The 27,128-nt window shown below is 47.9% G+C and overlaps 1 protein-coding gene across 1 annotated transcript in view; it reads left to right on the top strand.

Annotated features, from left to right (window-relative positions):
* LOC147734647 (protein mono-ADP-ribosyltransferase PARP12-like) overlaps positions 1–27,128 on the top strand; it is a 235,978-nt gene that overhangs the window by 196,204 nt on the left and 12,646 nt on the right. The window contains exon 12 of the mRNA XM_086952946.1: positions 3,243–3,391. Within this exon, the coding sequence (XP_086809072.1) occupies positions 3,243–3,391 (149 nt within the window). The remainder of the gene's footprint in view (positions 1–3,242; positions 3,392–27,128) is intronic.

Below are 27,128 nucleotides of genomic sequence, written 5' to 3'. Positions count from 1 at the left end.
AGTTGGATAGTCAAAAAATTGGCTGCTGTGTAGCACTACTTCAATCTATTTTACGTGTATTACTGTTTTGAAATATGTTATTATATGGTCTTCTGTTGACTGGTTTGGTGGATTTCCCTCGTGTGAGGGGCTTATGATATATATATATATATATTTTTTTTATTATTTTTTCTTTTATAAAGGTTTATATAGCGCGAACTTGACCCGAATTGGGTATCGGAGCGCTTTACATAACACCAGTTGCATTACCTGAGGACACATTCATTTTAGTTAGGCACAGGGAGATTAAGAGATTTGCCCAGAATCACAGGATGTTCAGCGTCATTGCTGAGACACAAACCCAGTTCCCCAGATTTGAGGTTAACCGCCCTAGCCGTTAGGCCAACTCCTCTCCCCCTCCTATATGAATTCCTCCCCTCTGATACAAGGCTATTTGAGTAGGTGAATAACCAAAACAGTGTGGATCTGGACGCAAGTGCATTAACTATTCTGAATGATGTTTTAACTCCTGAAGTTTTATTAACTTTTTGTGTAAAAAGATGTGAGAGTCTATGGTTTTATTTTTACTTTTAAGATCCTGGTGATCAAAATAAAGTTATTATGATGATGGTAATTATATATGGAGCAAAAGTTTAGACTATTAACACCTTAGCTGCGTGTAAACATTTCTCCCCAGTGCTGCGCTGTCCATTAGAACTAGTGCTGAATGGACGTTCAATGGTCGTGCGCAGCACTGGGGAGGTAGCGCTGCTGACGACCATTGGCCGTCAGCAGCACTTAAGGGGTTAAACAAAATAGTTTTCTGTACAGCAGGAAGATGAACTTGCATGTTTGAAGGTCCTCTCATATGTGATTGCCTAGGATCACACAATTTGAGACCAGTTTACGGGTCTAGCACCTTACAGTGAGGTTGAGTAGAATATTGAAGTCACTAGACCTGTAGGTCTAGTAAAACATTTTAGATTTTTCGAGGCCTACTTTTATAGTGGCACATTATTAACAAGGCACCAAGAGGCAGTGATGCATGTCCCTTCTGTGTTGTCTGCCAAAGCCTAGTATTTTCAAAGCCATTACTACTGAAAGGTAGGCATGATCCAAACGCCCCTAATCCAATTGTAGTCATGACCACTGAAAAGCCTTTAGTCAGACTCAGCATTAAATGGAAGATACCTGTTATCACCAGTTAGCAAGATTGCTAATCGAGAAAGCTGTCAACAACCAACTCGCCGCTTTCCTCGAAGCCAACAAATCCCTCGACTCCTCACAATCTGGCTTCCGAGCAAAACACAGCACTGAGACCGCCCTCATCGCAGCAACAGACGACATTCGAACTCTACTGGACAATGGAGACACAGTCGCCCTCATCCTCCTCGACCTCTCTGCAGCCTTCGACACAGTCTGCCACAGCACCCTTTTACAACTCCTCAGAAACATCGGAATACAAGGAAAAGCACTTGAATGGATCACCTCGTTCCTCACCGGAAGAACCCAGAGAGTCCGCCTTCCACCATTCAAGTCCGAGGCCACTGAAGTCATCTGTGGCGTACCACAAGGATCCTCACTCAGTCCCACCCTCTTCAACGTATACATGAGCCCCCTCGCGGCCATCGCCCGCCAACACAACCTCAACATCATCTCTTACGCGGATGACACTCAACTGATCCTTTCTCTCACCAATGACCCCAGCACCGCCAAAACTAACCTACACGAAGGAATGAAAGAAGTTGCCGAATGGATGAAACACAGCCGTCTAAAACTGAACTCAGATAAAACAGAAGTCCTCATCTTAGGTACATCCCCCTCTGCATGGGACGACTCTTGGTGGCCGGAAGCCCTTGGAAAAGCACCCATCCCGACAGACCACGCACGGAACCTAGGCGTTATCCTGGATTCTTCACTCTCAATGAACAGACAAGTCAGCGCCGTATCCTCATCCTGCTTCAACATTCTCCGCATGCTCAAAAAAACCTTTCGCCGCTGGATCCCCACCGAAACCAGAAAAACAGTCACCCATGCTCTGGTCACGAGCCGACTGGACTACGGAAACACCCTCTACGCAGGTACTACCGCTAAACTCCAGAAGAAACTCCAACAAATCCAAAACGCCTCAGCCAGGATCATATTAAACATCCCGCGCAACGAACACATCTCTGGCCACCTGAAAGACCTCCACTGGCTACCCGTCAATAAGAGGATCACTTTCCGACTGCTAACCCACGCACACAAATCACTCTACGACATCGGACCAGAATGCCTCAACTCACGACTGTCCTTCTACACCCCCTCCCGCCAACTACGTTCTTCCAGCCAAGCCCTCGCCACTGTACCTCGCATCAACAAGACCACCATGGGAGGCAGATCCTTCTCATACCTGGCAGCTAAAACTTGGAACTCACTCCCCACTTACCTCCGCCTTACCCAGAACCACCTAGCATTCAGAAAGCAACTTAAAACATGGATATTTGACAAGTAATCCTCCTCCCCTCCCTAAGCGCCTTGAGACCCTCTGGGTATGTAGTGCGCTATATAAATTCTTTGACTTGACTTGACTTGACGTGAGCTGGCTGAAGAGAACACTCACCTCGGGTGTGTAAACACAAAGTTGAAGAGAAAGACGAGTGAGAAATATCTGGCTGTAGCTGCAGTAGCAGCTGGCAGAGAACAAGAGTAGAGGAGCAGGCGGGCGGGGGTGAGAGGTATTACAAAATAAAAAAAATACACTAACCTCCATGCTGAGTCTGCAGCCGTGTTGTCCCTCGTTGTCTCTCTGGAACCAGGAAGCACATAGGCTCCCTCGCCTGACCAATCACAATGCTGCATTGCAGCGAGAGGGCTAGCGAAGCAGTAGTGTGCACCTAAGGAGTGCATACCACTTCACTGCCGGCTCCGCCCAGCCTTGCAGAAAAAAAATGATAAAAACAGAAATAGCTTTTGTTATTACTATTTTTTTTTTACACTGCTCCATGAGCAGTGGAGCAACGTTCTTCCGCCTTAGCGGAGGAGCCACCACTGTGTAAGCTGAGTAGACAGAAGGGGCACCATGATGATGTAAAATAGTAGAATAGGCACTGCTTAAAGTCGCAGCCACCAGTGGCACTGAAGACTGGGCCCAGCTAGGAAAATTTCTCAGGGGCTGTACTAGAGGGCCACTGCATCTAAACATAGCCTAAAGGGACACATATAGTACTGATATATCTCATTCTGGAACCTTTGCACTTCTATTCATTTGTTTCTCGTCACAGGCAGAAGGATGCAATGAAGAAGCAGAACAAGACGGAAGTACTTGAGAAGCAATTGTTCCATGGTACAAAAAGCATTTATTTGGATGGCATCTGTCGCAATAACTTTGACTGGCGAATCTGTGGATTAAATGGGACTGTGTATGGAAAGGGTGAGTACCACTGATTGAATTTGTGTATCCTAGAATGGGCACCTTCTAGAACGACAAACAAAATAGCTGCCAAGCTTTAGTTGCACTGCCGGATGCTATACTGAGAGACCCACAGCTTGTCATGCATCCTGCACTGGTATGGGTCTTTATCCCACAGGCTATGATTTCATTGAAATGTTAGGTCAAGCTAGTTTCCATTCCCACAGTGGCAGAAGTATCATTTCTCAGCTGTGTAAGTGTCTTACTTAAGAGACAACCACAATGTACACTTCATTGAGAAGGTTGCATCTTGGATCTTAATTAGTTGTTTGGATTTTCAGACTTGAAGGGCATCTTTGAGTGCAGTAGTGAAAGAGAGCACTAGGGTACGACTGGCCTACAGGGTTTTTTGCCTGTTTGTGGGCCTGTTTTATTGTCTGGTGGGCCACTTTTTTCACTGGTATTGCAACAAATTTGCCTGCAGCAAGCACCCACCCATGCATTGTTTTCAAATTGAAAAGCGATTGAATTATTACTTTTTAAGGGTTTTCTTCTCATAAATAATCTACAAACAAATATGCATGATGCCTGTAATGGATTGTTTATTTATTTATTTATGTGTTTATTTATTTATTTTGAAAGTTTTATATAGCGCGAACAAGATCTTTGCCGATATCAGAGCGCTTTACATAGAATGGGTACATGAGGGAGCATAGTCAGACAGATAAATCAATAGATCAAACAGTACAAATAAGTGGCTGCAAAGCCAGTCATGTGAGTAATAAAAACAATAATACAAATAATCAGAGGGGTCAAACATGTAGTATAGGTCAATGCAGAGTATTAACAGAGTTCGAGATAATAGTTCAAGTGTATTTAGCCATGAGGATAGCTTTTACTTCATTTTTAAAGAGAGTAGTTCTAGGCATGTATGCTGTAGACACACATGCTTTGCATACTCCTGCCATCTAGTGTTGGGTTTGGATGTTTGCAAGTAGTTTTTCTTCGAAGAAGTCTTTCCTAGTCACGAGGTAAGGTGACTCATCCTTTTGGTCATAGTGCGCATGGTCATCAACTCCATTGTTATACGTTTTTTTCCCGCCATCGGGTTTGAACGTGTATTGCTGCGTTCTGGTTCAAAAGCATTCATCGTGTTCCCTTGGATGCCCAATACTGTCTACCATTGACAGTATTGTTTCCATACACATTTCCCACTTCTCCGCATATCGTTTCTACATCGGAATCAACTTTCGATTGGAAAGCTTTGTGGACGGCCTTCGAGGCCCAACCGCACCCGATCAGTGCTCCACCGATGGATCGGACTCCATTAAATTCTGTCCTCAGTGCCATGTGAAGTATCCTCGCACTATCACATAAGTGTGCAACTTGTGCTTGTCTCTGGAGCACAAGAAAGAAGATTGTGACGCTTGCAGATCGTTCCAATCGAAAAAGACTCCTTGCAATCGTCAGGCTGGACGTCAAGAGATGCAGTGTCAAAGCATCAAACACACGCTGGACATCTTCGGTGAAGACCACGGCCAAGAAGACATCGAGGCATCAGTGGCAGAGGAGGAGGAAGCCTTCTCCGAACAAGACTCAGACTCGGAGCTCAAGATAGACCTCAACGCCAAAGAACTGCTGCAGGGACAAGGTGACGTGAGTACCGAAGACCCCATTGCCCCCCACAAGCTCTGAAAAAACACACGGCTTCGGCACCACCTCTGCCTCCTGGCCAAGGTCGGTACCGAGATGATGTTTCCGATGCTCCACCTCCGGGCCAACACTCAAACTACCAGTCAAGCCTTCCGGCTCGGTACCTAGTGGACAGAAGTCCTTCTCGGAGCCCGAACACCTCAGGTTCCAAGCACAAGTCCGGCTTGGAGCTGTAATCCTCTGCGCCGAAAAACAAACAGCCTTCGGAGCTGAAACCTTCCATGCCGAAAGGCCAGCCTCCAACCGGCACTAAAAACGTCAGCACTGAGACCCCTTTGGATCCGAAATTAGACACTATTCCATTAACGCCCGATCCGAAGCAAAAGAATCCATATTCATGTTAAGCCACCTCAGAAAACGCATGCTTCAAGAAGAGGACACTTACAAAATCCCCTTGAAGAGAAAGTCTGTAGCTACAAGTCTTTTTCATATACCATCGCCTCCACCTCCAGCCCCTCCGTCACCACCTGAGAATCCTTTGCGAATTACACCTCAGGATTCTCCTCAATCTCATCATAACAATAATGATGCAGATGATGGGGGAATGAATATTCCAACAGACCCATGGACAGATTACACACCAGGTGATACTGATCCCGACCTTTACCCAGCCAAACCATCTCCTCCAGACGACAATGCATCACACCAATAACTCATTCCAGGGCTGCACATTTCCATGGGGTTGAGCTCCACAAAGAATCACTAGAAGATTTTTTGTTTGAGACATTGGCAACTACTCACAGGTCATCACAATCACTTCCAATGCTTAAGGGCATGATACGACATGCTGATGAGATTTTTCAAGATCCAGTCGGAGCCCGCATCTTAACGTCTAGAGTGGACAAAAAATATATGGCCTCTCCTACAGACCCCATTTTTATCAAAGGACAAGTGCCATTAGATTTCCTAGTCATATTGAATTCTCTTAAGAGAGCAAATTCTCAAACATCAGGAGATGCTCCTCCGCCAGATAAAGAGTCCAAAGGAACTGACGCTTCTAGCAAGCACGTAGCCGCTCAGCAGCAAATCAATGGTGCATTGCGAATACCCAAGGCCTTTTAGCCAGATATGACAGAGCACACTGGGACGAAATGGAACATTTGCCCCAATATCTCCCAGATGAGCATAAGGATGAAGCACAGGACTTAGTGAATGAGGGTAAGCTCATTTCCAATTCCTCTATTCGTTGTGCTCTAGATGCTGCAGACACCGCATCCTGCTCAGGAGACACACTTGGTTAAGGATTTCAGGTTTTAAACCTGAAGTCCAACAATCCATTCTTAACACACCATTTGATAAGGAACACCTATTGGGCCCGAACGTTGACCAGGCATTAGAAAAGATGAAAGTCACTAAATCTATAGGAGCAATTTAGACTGCATCCAACAGAGGTTCCTTTCATTCCTCCTTCTATAGAGGAGGGTCAAAGACCACATTCCCAGATCAAAATACATTGGCTTTTAAAGGTAACAACCAATTCCTCTCCCTCCAGACGTTTTTTCAGAGGAGGTTATAGAGGCAACAACTTAAAGGATAGGGGTAAGGGTAACAGACTCCATAACACTCCTTCCCCCAACAAACAGTCACTTGCCCACGCTTCCCCCATTATACCACACATGTTGGGGGAAGACTTAATTAATTCCTCCACATTTGGTAGTCTATAAAATCAGACAATGGGTGCTTGGAATTATCTAACATGGTTATTGCCTGGAGATTAGCAGCAATCCCCCAACATTCCACCTCGCTCTCACAATTTATCTCCAGAACACATACACTTTGCAAAACAAGAGATCCAGTCCCTTTTACTGAAATGAGCAGTACGTCCAGTTCCGAACAGTACCAGGGGCTTACACTCTGTACTTTTTCTTATCCACAAAAAGGACGGTTCCCTAAGACCTATTTTAGATATGAGAGAGCTAAACCATTACATACTGTCAAACCATTTTCACATTGTGACACTTCAAGAAGTACTCCCACTTTTACAAACAGCATACTTTGTCTACTCTAAATTTGAAAGACGCATATTTTCATATTCCAATTTATCCAGCTCATTGCAAATACCTGAGATTTGTGATAGCAGGCAAGCACTACTAGTTCAACGTACCTCTCTTCGGAGTGACTACAGCGCCCTGAGTTTTTACCAAATGCCTGGCAGTAGTCACTGCTCATCTCAGAAGACAACAGATTCACGTCTTCCCCTACCTACACGACTAGCTGATCACAAAGCCAGCACTCGCCAAAACTGTCTTCAGCACACACAGATCACAATAGATCTACTTCATCGACTGGGCTTCACCATCAATACACAAAATTCTCACCTGCACCGTTCACAGATGCAATCTTATCTAGGAGCCACTCTAGACACAGTCAAGACTCTAGCCTCTCCCAATGTAGCCAGAATACACAATATTCAGGCTACCATTCAACAGTTTCAGCCCAACCAACCATTACCAGCCAGTGTATTCATGCAACTACTAGTAATGATGGCGTCTTGCATAGCAGTTGTACCCCATACAAGGCTTCACATGCGCCCCTATAAGAGTACTTAGCACATCAGTCGAATAAATTACAGGGTCCATTAACTGATCTAGTGTTGGTAGAGGGCCATACTCATTGCTCTCTGCAGTGGTGGAACCCCCAAAACGGCCTTTCATCGACCCTGATCCACAGATCATGCTCACAGCAGACGCATCTCTTAACCCCTTCCACGCTCATGACGAGCTGGGCTCGTCATGGTGTAGCCTCCTCGCACGCTCATGACGAGCCCAGCTCGTCATGTAACATGGGTTTTAGAAAATCTCAGCATACGGCCGTAATTACTATCGCGCCCATGAGGTTAACAGGTTGGGGTGCTCACCTACAAGATTGCACAATAAAAGGCATGTGAAGCAACAAGCAGAAAACTCTCCACATCAACTATCTAGAGCTCTTAGCTGTCTTCCTACAATTAAAGCTTTTCAAACTCATCTCATAGCCAAAACTGTCCTAGTACGGACGGACAACAGACAACAATGTACTGTTTGCAGAATCAAGGGGGGACGACACACTCTCTCCAACTGTCAACACTCGCTCAAGCCATTTGGAATTGAGGGATCCATTACAAGATTTATCTTCTGGCAGAACATCTCCCAGGAGTTAACAATCAAATTGCCGATCTCAGCAGAAGAAGGCAACAAATTCACGAGTGGGAACTTCACCCCCAGGTCTCCTTCCATTCTTCTAACCATGGGGATTCCTTCAAATAGACCTATTCGCCACAGCCGACAATGCAAAATGCCCAAACTTCGGCTCGTGGTACCCACACCCGCGATCAAAGGCCAATACCCTATGGATGAACTGGTCAGGGATATTGGCCAGATGTCGGATAAAGAACCTAGCAATCTGCAGCGGATTGAGATGTCCCCTATGATGATGAAGCATGTCACCAAGGGGAATTTTTTTTCCTGCTGATTTTCCAACTCGGATTGAGCGAAAAACATATCCCTTTTTGCTAGGTTCTTTATTCGACATCTCTGATTTTATAGGTCTACTATTGTATTAGGAGGGTGGACCTAGTATATACCTCTACCTCCCCCTGTTTTCTGATCTTGTTATATACAGCGCACAGCTGTGAGAGGATTTCCCCTATCCCCATAAGTGACACCTTTTTCCATTTAACATGACTGAAGTCACTGGCTTCATCATCTCAGAAGAGGAGGGAGAGTGAATCATATAATCATCTTGTCCAAGCTATCACTAGCAGGGACAACACACAGAGACACTAACAAAGCAAGCCAATGTTGGGATGAACTAACAGAACTAAAACGGAACCAAATCAAAACCATGGTCCATGGCATCACGATGACAGAATATCTTAGAGCCAACACGGCTCCACGAGGGTTGATTGTGCGTAATGATCCATTCATATTTCAGCAGGATAAAACCTTTAAGAAGGACTGGTCACTCATTTCCTGGCACTGTATCAGGGATTGGCTGGTGCTGATCATAAAAATTGCAGCACGCCTTTCAGAAGGAATGAAGGGAGAGATACATACGCTTGAAATCCGCTTAAAAACCTTTCAGAACTTCAGTGAGTTGAAAAAATGACTGGATGAACTCGACAAATTAATGACTGAATTTGAGATAATCCTAAAAGACACCAAGTATATAAAACTTAGGAAAGACCAAAAAATCTCACATGAGAAAGTCTACTCATACACCAGGAAAGACTACATCCCATCGGGAAGGAAACCAGGATAAAATACCGACAGCGACTGATCTGACACAGGCTCAGAACACTCTGACTCCGGTTACAGCCACTATAACACAAATAGGAACAGAAGACCTCGCGGGGCTGCTGTTCCCATAACTATGTTTTTCTTTTTATCCTACAGATACTACGTGACCAATGAGTTTATCGTATGTATAAAGCAACGCTTACTTATTAGTTGCAGCGTTTTCTTTCTTTATTATTTTCACTATTCACCTTCATTTTAGGTCGCCTTTGGAGTGGTACACACAAGGCGGGACCCTGTGTAGTCCTGAAGAAAAGCTCTGGGGAGGCCCGAAACATGTGGACATATACTAGGGACCCCTAACCCAATACAACTAGGTTTCTCCCAATATCTTACCCCATTTGTAGACATACCGTCTAGGAACTATAATAAAGTTACTGCGCCCACTAGTAAGGTTTTTTTAACTTACCTCTCCCACTCCACAACACCACTACACTACACATAGTTCTCACAAAAGTGCTCCTACGTAACTTCGCAAGGCGCAGCATGCCTCAATCCGCAGCGGATTGAGATGGCCCCTATGATGTCACCAAGGGGAAACCCTGGTGAGTAAGGGGACTCAAGAAAGGCATTTTTCTTTCCTGCTGATTTTCCGAGTCGGATTGAGTGAAAATCATATCCCTTTTTTCTAGGTTCTTTATCCGACATCTCGGATTTTGTAGGTCTAATATTGTATTAGGATGGTGGACCTAGCATATAATCTACCTACCCCTGTTTTCTGATCTTCAGAGATATTTGCCTAAATTTTTCCGCCTCTCCTGCTCATTCCATGGGTGGTTCGGAAGCTCAGGCAAACATCCTTCACACTAATTCTGGTAGCTCCCATATGGGCTTGTCAACCATGGTACACCAACCTGTTGGAGCTGTTGCTAGTTCCACATCAAAAACTTCACATGAATTCCAGTCTCTTCACACAGAACCATGGAGAAATCAGACATCCAAATCCCAAAGAACTGAATTTAGTGATCTGGCTCCTGAAGTCATAGAGTTTGGTTACTTAAATTTACCACCATACTGTATGAATATACTAAAAGAAGCAAGAAAGCCTCCCATCAGAGCTTGCTATGCTGCAAAATGGAAAAGATTTGCTGTATATTGCAACAACAGCAAAATCAATACTTTAGATGCTTCTATGCAAAACGTTATTTATTTGTTACATTCGCAATGAACAGGACTGGCTTACACTTCTATTCATTTGCACCTTGCAGCTGTAGCTGCATACTTACAAAATCGGCAACATCTGTCACTATTCAGAGTTTCAGTAATCGAGGCCTTCATGGAAGGTTTTAAAATGGGTACTACCACCAAGGATTCCTCTTGCTCCAATGTGGAATCTCAACATTGTCCTTACAAGACTCATTGGTCCACCTTTTGAAACATTACAAAAATGCCCTTTACAGACCCTCTCATGAAAAGTAGTTTTCCTCATTGCTATCACATCACTAAGGAGAGTTGGTGAGCTACAGGCATTAATGTTGGACAAACCCTTCTTTCAGCTACACTAATACAGGATGGTTCTCCGTACCAACCCCAAATTCCTTCCCATTCCTTCCCAAAGTGGTTTCTGCTTTTCTCTCCTCAACATGATTCCATAGCAGAATGCGCTCTTCACATGCTTGACGTTGAAAGAGCTTATCTGAAAGAAACACGTAGTGATAGATTCCTTACCTTAGAATTACCCCCAGGTGTCAGACTGGATCCGGCAAGTTTTTCGTCAGCAGTACCCCTGCACATCGGTAGGTATCATTGTGCGGCTCCATGAGCGTCGTTGGTGTTGTCGTCGCCGAGATGACGACGCTGGAGCTACTTAGACGCGCCCACTCGCACTGACATCTGTTTTTTCCGTGGTAGCAAGCGCAGATCCGGGAAGAGCACATACCCCTGTCACTTTTTGACTGAGGTTTTTCGAAGGGATTGGTGTCATTACAACGCAGGCTATTACAACGCCTGCTGTTACAACGCGGTTTTTACATCGCATACTACTACAACGCATAGTGCTTTTAAGCGCTGGATAGTGATTTATTTAATGTACTATTCCAACTCCAGTCCCCGTGGATAGTAGGGAAGGTGTTGGATAGTAAATTAAATATATTCCCTATCCTAGAGCGCCCCCCAGCGCAATTCGTTGTAATGGTTTGCGTTGTAATGGTAGTGCATTGTAATAAATGCGTTGTAAGTGATGTTTCCCTTTTCGAAGTCTTTTACTTCATTTTTCGATCGACTCCTGGTGTAGTAGGGATGCCCGGTTTCAAGAACTGTGGGGACTGTCACCGCATGATGTCGGTGACGCACCCGCACCACGTGAGTGTCTACTGCTGGGGTCGTGAACATGACTCCAAGTCGTGCCCCGACTACCGGGTCATGGCGGCAAAAAACTTTGCGGAAGCGGTCCCGAAAGTTGCTGGAAGTCTGGCAGTCGGCTCCACGCCGCTCAAGGTCCCGGTCCCGTGGGAGGTCGAGGCATCGGTCGCGAAGCCGTCACCATCATTCCTCTGGATCTAAGTCTTCGCACTCTGGGTTAGGTAAGTCAAAGCATTCCAAGAAGAAGTCGAAGAAGCTCCATCACTCTGCGACTTCCCCTCGCCAGTCGCGCGATGCGCCTGAGGGTGCAGGTGGTGCCACCCCCGCGGCTCCAGAAGAGCCTGTGACTTCGCCGCCGGCCTACCTGCCCTTCCCGGGTCCATTGGCAACTCCTACACAGGTGCAAGAGTGTTTTGCTTCCATGACCCGACTCTTTGGGCCGTCTGGCCCCGCTGATGCGCCTTTGGGCCCCGCCGGCCCGACTGAGGGTCCTACGCTACTGACGCCAGTGGCTTCAACTACGGCGCCGCCATGGGCTTTGGCCCCGGCGCCCCAGGACCCCCCTGGATCCGGACTCTGATCCCGGGCGACACCGGTTGACCTGATAACACCTCCACCGGTGTCGACCCCACCTCCGGCACCACCTCTGATGTCGTCATGTACCACCACCCACGTCGTTCCCGGTTTAAGCCCTGAACTGGATGCGGCGCCGGAACGGCGTCCATCGACGCCGATTCTGACGCAATGGGGACTTTCTACCCCTACGTCCGTCCTCCTTATTTTCAGCCTGTTTCACAGAATTCAGAGGAAGGGGAGGACTGGGAGGGGTCTGAGGACCCTCTCGCACAATAGTGCAGTGATGAACCGGACTGGGCAGAGGATTTGTGTTGTGTAGGGCTGCCGAGGCCCTCCATCTCAAACCCCCTACAGTGGCCGTCAGGACTAACCTCCTGACTGAAGTGCCTCAACCAGCGGCAAACTCTTCGAAGCCCTTGCTGCCTTTTATTGATGCACTCTCTGGCGTTCTTTTGGGCTCTTGGTCCAGGCCCAACACAGGCGCTCCTGTGCATGGGAACGTGGCCCAACGCCATCGCCCGGCTCCAGTCTACCCCCTCTTCCTCTCCCAACACTGCACCCTGAGAGCTAGGTTGTGTAAGCCTCCACGTCCCAAAGCACATTCCCTTCCGCACCTTTGGATAGGAATCCAAGAAGCTGGCGCAGCTTGGCAAGAAGCTGTTTTCTTCTGCCAGCTTAGGGCTGCGGTCAGTGAACACCACATGCCTCTTGGGACATTACTCCCACTCTGTGTAGGACACGGTTGCGCAGGTGCTGCCCAACTGCCTGGAGGAGGCCCAGGCAGTACTCTCCCAAGCTATTGCAACTGGGAGAGACGCATCTAAGTTCACCATTCGTTGTGGGCTTGATACGGCTGACTCGTTGGGCAGGGTGATTTCCACGACGGTGGTTCTTCGGAGCCATGCCATGGGGAGCACTACTGGCTTATCGGGGGATGTCCAGAACACCTTGATGGACATGCCCTTCGATGGCATTCACCTTTTTGGCAACAATGCGGATAGTGCATTGGAGTGCTTTGAGGACTCACAGGCTACGACCAAGTCCTTGGGCCTGTCAGCCACTAGGCCTCCTCCGCCGTCCGTTCCTTTTGTGGCCATGGAAAGGGTGCCCCAACATGTTCCTTTCAGAGCCACAGGCCTGCACAGCAATAACCTCAGTGCGGCCGTGGATGTGGGAACCACCGAGGTGGTTCTGGGGGCCAGCGGGCGGGTCAGTCCACCTCCACCCCCGCAGCATCCACTTCCAAGCCTTCCTAGTCTAAACTTTCAGGCCCATCAAACACCAGTGGGCGGCAGAATCCGCCATCATCTCCCCCACTGGCACAACGTCACCTCGGACAGGTGAGTGCTGCAAATTGTCTGAAGGGGCTACTCCCTCCCTTTCGAGACTACCCCTCCAGCCATGCCACCTGAGTACCACCACATGTCGGGGGACCATCTTGCACTTCTTTAGCAGGAAGTCACAGCTCTCTTGGCCAAGGGGGCCATCAAGCGCGTTCCTGGGTCAGAAGTAGGTCGTGATTGCTATTCCCATTACTTTCTGGTCCCCAAGAAGGACAAGGGTCTGTGTCTTATCTTGGACCTCAGGAATGTCAACCGCTTCCTTCAGAAGGAGAAGTTCAAGGTTCGAGGCATGTGGGCTGCTGAATTCATATCTGTGCATAGACCGCCACCTAGTGTTGGGTCCGGATGATTGCACATTGTTGTCCTGGAAGAGTCTTCGAAGTATCACGAGATAGGTGGCTCCTCCCCTGGACTACAGTGCGCATGGGCATCGCCTCCATCCCCAGATTGTTTTTTTCCGCCATTGGGTTCGGATGTGTTTCGGTTCCCTCTGTCGGAACCGATAGTTGTTCAACTTCTACTCGAGACCAAAAGGTCTTTAGGCTGGGCGTCGGTATAGTTGCGTACGGGTTTCTTTCTGACTCTCAGCTCCTATCTCTTGCTGCCCTTCCACGTGCCTTCGGCGCGGACGGGCCTACAGTACACCCTTTGCTATGGAGCGGACTCCATTCAAAAAGTGTCCGCTGTGTCACTCCAAATATTCACACCTCGACGTGCACCCTGTGTGCAATACCTGCTTGTCGCCGGATCACCGCGAAGACACCTGCATGGCGTGTTCGAAGTTCCGAAGCAAGAAGACTTTAAAGATTCGCCGGGCCAATCGGCTCCAGGCTCAATTGTCGGCTTCGGCGCCCCCACCAGATGACATTTTCCAGGAATCTGTCGAGGGAGAAGACGACGTGCGAGAGTCGGACTCTGGCCCCGCGTCCGAGGAGGAAAACTACGACGCGGGTGAGGCGGACTTTGACGAAGTCTCCGACGAGGTAGGGGACGACGATCAGGCTTGTGCCACGATGGGAGATAGCTCAGAGGAGGAGCATCCCCAATCAGACTCAGGGGTTATTCCCCTTCATACGGCCCAGGTCGAGGGATCGCCTTCGGGCCTTACCCAAGATCTACCTATCAGTCCTACGTCCCCGCCTCCGGGCCCGGTCACGGACATTTCTAAGCCATCACTTACGTTGAAGAAAACAAAAGTGAAACCAACTGGTCACGCACCCTCGGATGCGAAACCAAAACTAAAAGTTGCGTTGGTAAAGAAGGTTCTGGAGGCGTCAACTTCCAAGAAAACCAAAATGGCCGACTTGAAGAGCCACGCCAAGATGGCCGACCCGAAGCCCTCGGGGTCGACGCCGAAGGCGAAGGCCTCCGACGCGACCGCGTCGGCGCCGAAAGGGGTCGGGGACCCGAAGACGGTTTCGAAGAAGCGTCAGGGCGACGACGCGCCTAGGCATGGGGCGTCGGCCCCGAAGAAGAAGCCTACCGGCGATCAGGCTCTCGAAGATGAGGGGTCGCTCGAGCAGGTGCAACCCTCTGCAACCTTTACGAAGAAAGTGGGGGAATCCTTGCAGCGGATCCGAAAGCCCACGGTGGTTCCCGCTCAGGACACTGTAGTGCCTACGCTCACGCCTAAGCCTACTAAAGAGCAAACGCCTATTCGTTTCACCCTTCCACCCAAGTCGGCGCCGAAGGCCTTCGCGCCGAAACAGGGCGGACATTCAGGGGAGGTGTTAACGCCGAAAGCTGCCTTGGTGGTGTCGAAGCTTCGGCTCCAACCGCTTGCGGTAGAAGAACGTCGTGAGGTCATCATCGACGCCAACACCGGGAAACTGTCGCTCCTCAAACGAAAGATCACGTCGGAGCCGGCGTTGGAACCTTTTAAGATCCCGCTCAAGAACAAAAAGTACTCTGCGGACTCTTCGGCTCTGGTGGAACCTGTGTCCCCACAGGCCTTGGAACACTCGCCGACGCATTCCCCCGCGGCCGATGCGGACGAGGAAGATGCCGAGTACACCTATCCTGCGTACTCGGATCCGGAGGAGGAGCATGTGCCTTGGGCCGCAGGAGGCGACACAGAAGACCCGCAGTCGGGTCAGGACACTCAACTTTTCGCCGCCAAGACGTCCCCGACAGAGGACTCGGCGGCCTTCAATGCTTTGATAGAGAGAGCTGCGGCGAACCACGATGTCGAGCTGCACTCGGACCCCGTGGATGCGGACTTCTTATTCGACACCTTCTCGGTAGCCGAAAAGCAAGTCAAAACGCTACCGATGCTTAAAGGGGTGCTTAAACATGCACCGGAGGTTTTCAAAGAGCCCACCCGGGCGCGGGTGGTCAACCCTCGCATCGACAGGAAATATAAGGCAGCACCCACGGATCCCACTTATATCAAGGGACACTTGCCATTGGACTCCTTGGTTGTTTCCAACGCTCGGAAGAGGGCGAATTCTCAGACTACTGGTGACGCTCCTCCCCCAGACAAAGAGTCCAAGATCTTTGAGGCCTCGGGCAAACGCATTGCTGCGCAGGCAGCTAACATCTGGAGAATATCTAACACCCAAGCCCTGCTTGCACGTTATGATAGGGCCCATTATGACACATTAGAGGCCATTCTGCAACACTTGCCTGACCAATACAAGGAGGCAGGAGAGATGCTCATTCAGGAGGGTAAACTCATTACAAATGCATCCATCAAATGTGCTCTAGACGTGGCAGATACAGCCTCCAGAGCCATCAATACAAGTGTGTTACTTAGACGTCATGCCTGGCTTAGAATTTCAGGGTTCAAGCCCGACATCCGAACCACCATTTTGAGTCAAACAGTGAATCCTGACCATCTGTTTGGCCCTGAGGTGGATGCCTCCCTAGAAAAAATGAAAAAGGATACCGAAACTGCAAAGTCAATGGGGGCTTTACAGAGTCAGCAGTTTCGGGGTGGTTCCTTTCGCCGTTCAAATTCAAAAGGCACCTCCCGGGGACAGGCATCCCAGTCCACACAATACTACAAGGGTAACACCCAGCCCTCGTATAACAACAAGGGTAGAGGTGGTTACAGAGGCAATAATATCAAAGGCAGGGGACGTGGAAACAATGGCTCCAGGTCCACCACCACCAACAAGCAGTGACGTCTTGTCACTGCCCCCCGACCATGCAACACCGGTTGGGGGGAGACTTCAGCAGTTCCTGCCGGCGTGGAAGAACATCACCACGGACAGGTGGGTGAGGTCCCTTATCCAGTACGGGTACTGTCTAGAGCTTACTTCCATTCCACCAGACATACCCCCAAGAAGCCGTCCTATGTCAGGCGAGCATTTGACCTTGTTGCAGCAGGAAGTTCTAGTTATGCTGCAAAAAGGGGCAATAGAGCTCGTTCCATTGCGAGAGCGGGGAACAGGGGTTTACTCCCTCTATTTCCTGATTCCCAAGAAGGACGGATCCCTCAGGCCTATCCTGGACCTCAGGCCCCTAAACTGGTACATACTCTCGGAGCACTTCCATACGCTCACGTTGCAGCAAGTGCTTCCCCTGCTTCAGCAGGGGGATTTTCTGGCTACACTGCATCTGAAAGATGCCTATTTTCATATCCCCCTACATCCTTCCCACAGGAAGTATCTCAGATTCACGATCTTAGACCAGCATTACCAGTTCAAGGTCCTGCCGTTCGGGGTCACCACGGCACCAAGGGTATTTACGAAGTGCCTAGTGACTGTGGCGGCGCATCTCCGTCGCCAAAACGTCCACGTCTTTCCTTACCTGGACGACTGGCTCATTCAGGCAAGGACGGAACAACAGTGCGTACACCAAGTGTCACGCACCATTCATCTCCTGCACGATCGGGGTTTCTCACTGAACTACCCCAAGTCCCATCTCCAGCCCGCCCACGTGCGACAGTATCTGGGCGCGACAATCAACACTCTGGCGGCCACTGCGCAGCCAAATTCAGTGAGAATCGCCAGTATCCAGGCGCTGATCCAACGGTTCAGACCCCAACACTCGCTTCCAGCGAAGGTGTTCATGCAGTTGATAGGCATGATGGCCTCCTGCATCTCCATTGTCCCGCACGCGAGACTACATATGCGTCCGCTTCAGGAGTGCCTAGCACGTCAGTGGACTCAGGCTCATGGGCAACTGACAGACCTAGTGTTGGTGAGCGGTCGGGCATACAACTCTCTGCATTGGTGGAATCCACAAAACCTTTGCAAAGGCCGACCATTCCAAGAGCCTGTCCCACAGATTATCCTGACGACGGACGCCTCTCTCCAGGGATGGGGAGCGCATGTACTCCATTACACTGTGCAGGGACTATGGACACTACAGCAGAGGAAGATGCACATCAATGTGTTGGAACTGATGGCAATCTTCATGGCCTTAAAGGCGTTCAAAGTACATCTGTGCAACAAGGTCGTGTTGATCATCAAAGGCTTCATCTCACTCCCAGCCTTCTGACGCAGAGCCATGGTGACATTCAGCACCCAGATCCGCAACAGCTCAACCTGGCGATCTGGCTCCTGAAGTCCTAGAGTTTGGCTACCTCAATCTTCCTCCCGATTGCATGGACATCATTCGGGAGGCAAGGAAGCCCACTACTAGAGCTTGTTATGCGGCTAAATGGAAGAGGTTTGTCGTCTACTGTGTGAACCACGACATTGACCCGCTAGATGCTTCCATTCAAAACATCATCTGTTACCTTTTTCACCTGTATCGATGTAATCTAGCGTACTCTTCCATCCGCATTCACCTGTCTGCTATGGCAGCATACCTCCAGAATAGACAGCACCTGTCACTCTTTAAGGTCCCTGCTATCAAGGCCTTTCTGGAAGGACTCAAAAGGGTCATTCCACCAAGGACTCCACCAGCTCCGGAATGGAACCTCAACGTGGTTCTTACAAGGCTGATGGGTCCTCCTTTTGAGCCACTGCACTCTTGTGAGCTTCAGTTTCTGACTTGGAAGGTGGCTTTCTTAGTAGCAATTACATCGCTACGGAGGGTTAGTGAGTTGCAGGCACTCACCATCCAAGAACCATTTTTCCAAGTACATGCTAACAGGGTGGTGCTCCGCACTAACCCTAAATTCTTACCCAAAGTGGTCTCACAATTCCACATAAACCAAACAATTGAATTGCCGGTGTTTTTCCAAAACCCAGAGACGCTGGCGGAGCGCATGCTCCACACCCTTGATGTGAAAAGGGCCTTGATGTACTATGTGGACAGGACTAAAGATTTCCGCAAAACCAAACAGCTTTTTGTTGCTTTTGCCACACAACACAAGGGAAACGCTATCTCCAAAGCGGGGATTGCTAGATGGATAGTAAAGTGCATTCAGATCTGCTACGCTAAAGCTAAGCGCACTCTCACTATCCCACCGAGGGCCCACTCCACTAGGAAGTTAGGGGCCTCTATGGCTTTCCTGGGTAACATTCCCTTAGAAGATATCTGTAGAGCAGCCACATGGTCTACCACACATACTTTCACTAAGCACTAAGCACTACTGTGTAGACGTGCATTCCAAACAGCAGACAGCTGTTGGTCAGGCTGTTCTAAAAACGCTTTTTCAGACTGCTGCAGGTGGCACGGGCGGCCGCCGTTAATGGAGGGACTGCTATGTATTCTATGCACAGATATGAATTCAGCAGCCCACATGCCTCGAACTGCAAATGCTACTTACCAGTATGCATCTGTTCTTGGCATGTAGGGCTGCTGACATTCATATCGCCCGCCCTCCTCCCCGGCGCCTGTAGCAGCTGCAGTATTTATTCATACAAACACATATGCTCATAGCATGGTCATCACTCACATTCTTCACTCCATCTCTGCCAATGGCTAAAAACAATCTGGGGATGGAGGCGATGCCCATGCGCACTGTAGTCCAGGGGAGGAGCCACCTATCTCGTGATACTTCGAAGACTCTTCCAGGACAACAATGTGCAATCATCCGGACCCAACACTAGGTGGCGGTCTATGCACAGATATGAATGTCAGCAGCCCTACATGCCAAGAACAGATGCATACTGGTAAGTAGCATTTGCAATATTGACGCTAGCTCAGGTTTTGTCTGCCCTCGACCCTGCAGACTAGATGGTAGCGTTGGACTTGCAGGTCGCATATTTCCACATCCCCGTCCTGCCGGCCCACCGGCGTTACTTTCTGTTCACAGTAGGCTACGAGCACTTTCAGTTTACCGTGCTCCACTTCAGCCTTACCAGTGCCACTCCGGGGTTCAGGAAAGTGATGGCGGTGGTCGCAGCTCATCTGCCCAGATCAGGGGTTCCAGTCTTCCCCTATCTCGACGACTGGTTGTTGAAGGCGGTTCTCCCCCCAGGCAGTCGTCTCCCACCTCCAGACCACGGCCAAACTCCTGCATTTGCTGGGGTTCTCCATCAACGTGCCTAGTTGCACCTGATTCCCTTGCAGAAGCTCCTCTTCATCGAAGCGGATCTGGACTCAGCGCAGTTTTGGGTTTATCCTCCTGAACAGCGAGTCCGGGATATTCAGGCTGTGATTACGATCGTTCAGCCTCTATCCCGGGTTTCGGTCAGGATGACCATCCGGCTGCTGGGCCTGATGGGCTCCTGCATCCTGCTAGTGGATCATGCCAGATGGCATATGCAGGCTCTGGAGTAGGGCCTGAAGTTCCAGCCGGCACAGCATCAGGGCAATCTGTCCGATCACGTCCAGATCTCGGAGGGCACTGCACAGCAATTGCAGTGGTGGCTCACGAATCGCAATTGGGTCAATGGCAGATCCCTCTCCCTTCCCCAACCGGAACACACAGTTATAACGGACGTGTCAATTCTGGGATGGGGCGGCCACATCGGAGAGGCCTCTGATCTCTGGCGGAGTCTGGGCTCCACATCAACCTTATGGAGCTTCGGGCGATCTGACTTGCACTGAAGGCATTCCTTCCCTCTCTCCGGGGCAGAGTATTGCAGGTGTTCAAGGACACCACCATGTGGTACTGAAACAAACAGGGCGGGGTGGGGTTGTGGACCCTATGTTAGGATTCTCTGCGCCTCTGGACATGGCTGGAACATCAGGGCATTTTTCTGGTGGTTCAACACCTGGCAGGTACTCTGAATGCCAGGGCGGACAAACTCAGCCGCCGATGCATGATGGATCATGAATGGCGTCTGCATTCGGACAGGGTGCAAGGACTCTTTCAGCAGTGGGGAGAGCCTTGGTTAGATCCATTTGCCACTGAAGAGAACACGTATAGTCATCAGTTTCAAGCGTTGGAATTTCCAAGGCGGCACTCGCTAGACGACGTTCTTCGTCTCGAGTGGAGTTGCGGTCTACTACACGCCTTTCCGCCTATACCACTTCTACCCAGAGTGCTGAAGAAGATCAAGCGTGACCGGGCCCAAGTCATCCTTGTGGCTCCGAACTGGTCTCAAAGAGTATGGTATCCCGAGCTACTCAGCATGGCTATCGATCCCCTGATCCGACTGCCTCTTCGGGAGGATCTTCTGCCGCAGCACCTCAGGGGACGGTCCTCCACCCGAACCTGACCAGCCTCCACCTCCTTGCGTGGAGATTGAGTGGCGGCATTTGAGGTCTTTTGACCTGCCTCCCGAAGTTTGTGATGTAATCTTGGCAGCCAGGCGTCCCTCCACTAAGACGGTATTCACCAGCAGGTGGAATACGTTTGTGGCATGGTGCACAGCAAAGGTTGTTGATCCCCTTTCTGCCCCTCTTTCAGAGGTCCTTCTATTTCTGATTTCCTTGGCCCTGCAAGGGTCATTTCAGCCTTTTTACGGCTTCCTTATCAGCCTTCTCTTTTCAAGTCCCCTGTTGTAAATAGATTCTTAAAGGTCATTACTCATCTTTTCCCTCCTGTTCCCTTCATAATGCCTCAGTGGGACTTGAACCTGGTTCTAACTATTTTGATGTGAGCTCCTTTTGAGCCACTTCACAAGTGTCCACTTCGTCTTCTTACTTTGAAAACTGCATTCCTGGTGGCCATCACCTCTGCCAGAAGAGTGAGGGAGCTCCAGGCTCTTTCTTCTAAACCGCCTTTTCTCTCTGTCCATCTGGACAAGGTTGTTCTAAGGACTCCTCCTTCTTTTCTGCCGAAGGTTGTCACTGCCTTTCACATCGGGCAGACCATCACTTTGCCCATCTTCTTTCCGCCTCTGCATCCCTCTAAAGAGGAAGAGAGGCTCCGCCATCTGGACCCAAAACGTGCGCTCTCATTCTATCTGAACCGCACATAACAGTTTCGGGTGGATGAACAGCTCTTTGTTGACTACATGGGCGCCAGAAAAGGTCGGGCCGTGCACAAGCAACCCATCTCTTGGTGAGTCGTTCTGGGCATCAAAGCATGCTACTCTTTGGCTAAAAAGGAACCTCCAGTGGGGTTGCGCACCCATTCTACCAGGGCGATGGCTGCCACTACTGCTTTGGGACGGGGAGTTCCCTTGCATGACATCTGTCAGGCAGCTACGTGGGCCTCGCTGCACACGTTTACCAAGCACTACTGCCTGTACAGCCAAGTCCGGAGAGACAGCTTCTTTTGCCGTTCTGTTCTACAGGACTTTCGGGTGTGATCTTGGTTTGCAGACCCACCACCGGGGTTGGTATTGCTGGGGTAACTATTCTAAGGTAAGGAATCTATCACTAAGTGTTTCTTTCAGATGCGCTAGTTACTTACCTTCAGTAACAATATATCTGTAAGAAACATTAGGAGTGATAGATTCCTTACTGCCCCACCCATCATCCTCATTCTGCAAACTTATTTCTAGGGTTAAGACCATCCCTTTCAGTGCCCGCCTTTCAAGGCACCAGTGGTCAGTTTCTTGCATGGCTCTGCGTTCCTGGCACGGAAAGTTGTGTGCAGAACTGACTTCAGCGCATGTGGGTGCGTCGAAGTAACTCCAGCGACATCATCTCGTCGATGAAGACGCCAACAACGCTCGTGGAGCCGCATGACAACGCCTACAGACGCGCAGGGGTACTGCTGACGAAAAACTTTCCGGATCCAGTCTGACACCTGGGGTTAATTCTAAGGTAAGGAATCTATCACTACAAATGTTTCTTAGAGATATATCGTTACCGAAGGAAAGTAACTTGTGCTATCATACCACATAGATAGAACAAAGGACTAATGCAAAACAACTGTTTGTAGCATTTGCTCCACCTCATAAAGGCAATCCCATCTCTAAATATGGTATGGCGAGATGGATTGTTAAATGCATTCAAACATGCTAAGCTAAAACCAAAAGGAATTTGACTATTCCTCCTAGAGCGCATTCCACTCGCAAAATAGGAGCTTCTGTGGCCTTTTTAGGTAACATCCCTCTAGCTGACATATCTAAAGCAGTTACATGGTCTACACCACAAATATTTACCAAACACTATTGTGTAGATGTGTTAGCAAACCAACAGGCTAATGTAGGCCAAGCAGTAACTTTTCCAAACAACTGCAACATCTACAGGTTAGCCACCATTTTGGTAGTATACAGCTTTATAGTCTATGCAAAGCACGTGTAACTACAGCACACATGCCTCGAACGGATAATGTTATTTACCTAGTAAGCATCTGTTCTTGGCATGTAGAGCTGTAGATTCACAAATGCGCCCACCCGCCTTCCTGAGTACCTGTAGTTGTTACAGTTCTTCATTATACATTTATACGCATGGACATTACTATACTACACTTACTTACTCCATTCTCACCCTCTTGCGGAAAACAATCTAACAAAGGAGTTGATGACCATCGCACTATCACTGCTAGGAGGAGTCACCTTACCTCATGACTAGGAAAGACTTCTTCGAAGAAAAACAACTTGCAAACACCCGGACCCAACACTAGATGGCAATAGTATGCCAAGCATCTGAATCTACAGTTCTACATGCCAAGAACAGATGCTTACTGGGTAAGTAACATTATCCTTTTCTGACACAGCACATGTATAATTGTTGGCGCATACTTACTTAGACCACAACGCAGCCTCACTCCCTCCTTCTTTGCTGTAAATGTACAGAATTTTGAAAAGACTATAAATTAAACCTACCTGCGTGCAGCACTGTGATCTGTTCAGCTGTCCTGCTCCAATGTGCTCTATCTTCTCTAAAAAGAGGCGCTCAGCCACATACGTTTAGGAATAGTCATGGAAAGCGAAAACGGACCTAGGTTTTCAAGTCTCTGTATGGGAACATGTTGTAATTTAGAAACTCCCCACTTGATACCTTTCTCCACCCCTTCTCTCATGTATACCTTAGAATGTTCCTACTGATGGTTCTGAAGATTACCTTAGAATGCTGAGTAGATTCCTGTGAGGCAAGCAGGCTGTGACGATTGTGGAGCAGTGGAGACGACCATAAAGCTTATTCACAATCTTCTTTAGAGTTCTTTCTTTGAACATCAGCAGAACCCACCCTATAACAGAACATAATGGTAACAGCAAGGGTTTTTATATTAAATCAATGTAATGCTTCTTTTTACATCTCTGGGTTAATTTATAAATATGACTTCAGTGGAAAAACATCATCTGATATGTTTTGTTTTTATTTATTTTAAGACTTATTGATTGAAAATTGTTATTCATTTTTTTAAATAAATTAATAAAATTATAACAATTTCAAAATAAATATATTTATTTGGTGTGCAAAATATTCTGTATGTTTTGTTTTTGCTTGGTTGACATTCAAGTTCTCACATACTTTCCTACCTAATGCCAATAAACCCTCTGCATTCTTTTTTGTTTGAATTCCTAGTTATACATTGTTAATAAGTATGTTAAGTTAATCCTCGGGTATTGAAAAAAGAATAACTGATTATTAACACACTTACCCACCCACTGCCCCTATGCCTCCTGCATCCCGTCCTTGTATTTTTTTTCAGGGATCATGCATAAGGTTTAATACAGTTACAAACCCATAGTCTCTAAATGTCCTGCACCCCGTTATGATAATGAATTGTTTTAGCTTTTACATGTAAATTGGTATTAAAATAATACTCTGGTCTTTTCTTAAATCGCTGAGTATTATCACACTCAACCACTGCCCCTAACCCTCCTGCACCCCTTCCTGACGATATGTTGTGTTAACCTTTACATATAAATTGGTATATATATATATATATATATATATATATATATATATATATATATATATATATATATATATATATACTACTATAATAAAGGAAGAACTTTCAGCCTTTGAGGCGGGTAAACTCGGGAACCACAGCGCCAATCCACACACCCGATACACCGTTGGAATCGCCACGGTGTGTAGATTGTTATAGGATATAAAAATGTTTAAAAAAACGTTAATTAAAAAATTTACAGTAAAAAAAAAAGTAGTCCCTCTGAAGTAGCGCCGGCCACCACGTGCGTGCTCACGTCTGGAGCGTCGGGAGGACAGGCGTCCAGGAGTGCCACCAGGAGCGGCGGACATGGCGCGGGGAGGAGCGGTGATGTGAGGTGCAGCGGACAGGCCAGTGGCGGTGTGAGCAGCGGACAGGCTGGAGGAGTGGCGGCTGAGGTAAGGGAGCAGCGGACATGGCGCGGGGGACGAGCGGTGACGTGAGGAGCAGCGGACAGGCCAGCGGCGGTGCGAGCAGCGGACAGGCGGGAGGAGCGGCGGCTGAGGTAAGGGGACCCATGTCGGGGCAGGCGGGGGTCGGGGCAGGCGGGGGCCCGGTCTGCTGGACAATGTCGGGGCGGGCGGGGGTCGGGGAAGCCTGTTGCTCCCGGACAAGGTCAGGACGGGCTGCTAGTATATATATATATATATATATATATATCAGTCCACTTCCTCCCTTTACACCGGGACCTTCCGACTGTGGTGCATTCCAGGGGCGGAGGTCGCCCTGTCTTAATTGTTTGCCACAAAGACACAGCGGCAGCTGTGTATATGCACTCCCATCCAGCGTTATTAGAAATCCACAGAAACAGTGCGTGTGCTTCAAATCGATTTATTTATCCATAGCGTTCCAGCATGTCATCACGGCAATAACGGAACAAAACCCGTTATTGCCGTGATGACATGCTGGAACGCTATGGATAAATAAATCGATTTGAAGCACACGCACTGTTTCTGTGGATTTCTAATAACGCTGGATGGGAGTGCATATACACAGCTGCCGCTGTGTCTTTGTGGCAAACAAATATATATATATATATATTTTAAGTAACTGCATATTAACACCCTTTCCCACCTATAGCTCCTAATCCTCCTGCACCCCATCCTGAAAATATATTGGTTAACTAACCAGTCCATAAGCATGCAAAAGGTAAGAGGTTTGTTATATCAGGAGCTCCTCTACAACCATCCGTTCAGGTGGCTCACCCGAATATTCTATCATGAGCTTCAACTGATGGTTCCAAAGAAAGGGAGAGACATCATAGGGAAAAGGAGTGGGACAGGGAAATAAACCCACGGAGAAGGAAGAACGGAATGTTCCATTTATGTAGATTACAACAAATCTCGCTTTATCAATAAGAAAAGATACTCTTTGACTGTACAAAAAGATAAAAAAAAATTGAAAGGGAACAAGAGAGAAGTGTGCAGGGATTACAAAATGTAAAAACCATGAAGAATACATTACATCTTATAGTCTGCTTGCCAACTAGGAGGACGGCGAACTCTGACATCCTCGGACCTCTGTGAGCCCAACACAGTTCCATTCTCCACCCCTCCACCGTCTGACGAAGGAATTAACTACACATCTGGACAACGAGCCACATTGTCCTTACTCCGTGTGCGTCTGTACTCTAAAACCACTGAGTTGCGATTGACACGCTTTATTCTCACAGGTTTAGAAAACAAAGATATTTTGGAGCGGTTAGAGTTAGGACTCTTGATTGAAACCCATTGACTTTCTCTCCAATCTCTACTAACAGTACCCCATTTCGGGTCATATCTGCTTGTATAATCATTTGGTGATGACTAATCTTGTCCAAAACGGAGTTTCAGTCTACCCAAAAAGGACATCCTCCATTACCACATCCTCATTGCCAAATTGTTAAATAATCAGTCCATAAGCATATGAAAGATAAGAGGTTTATTATATGGTGAGATCCTCCACAACCGTCCGTTCAGGTGGCTCACACGAACATTCTATCGTGAGATTCACCTGAAGGTTCCAAAGGAAGGGAGAGACAAAGAAGAGAAATGGAGGGGTGGAGGGGAAAGGAACACAAGGAGAAGGAAGAACGCAGTGTTCCATTTATGTAGATTGCATCAATATAGTTTTGACTTTTACATAATAAATTAATACTCCGGTATTTTTTATTAACACGCTTAACTGTTTTTTTCTTTAATATTTTTTCCTATCCCAGCCTGACAATATATAATTTGACCTTTTTATAAAATTTGTTAATAAATTAATCATAAGGTATTTTTTTTAAAAAATCCAGTGTATTAACACATAATTAATTCAACCATACCTCTAAACCCTCTTGCATTCCTCTCTGATAACATATATTCAGTAATATAATTATATACAATAAGGTGCATCGTGTCACAAAGAGAAACACTACCACCCACTGTTTAAACTTGTGGTAAAGTTTTGCGTTGTAAAGAATTTGCCAACTGCCTTTTCACTGT

This window comes from Lissotriton vulgaris, chromosome 1_2 (assembly GCF_964263255.1).
Source record: "Lissotriton vulgaris chromosome 1_2, aLisVul1.2, whole genome shotgun sequence".
Classification (NCBI taxonomy): domain Eukaryota; kingdom Metazoa; phylum Chordata; class Amphibia; order Caudata; family Salamandridae; genus Lissotriton; species Lissotriton vulgaris.
This window is presented reverse-complemented; position numbering and strand designations above follow the sequence as displayed.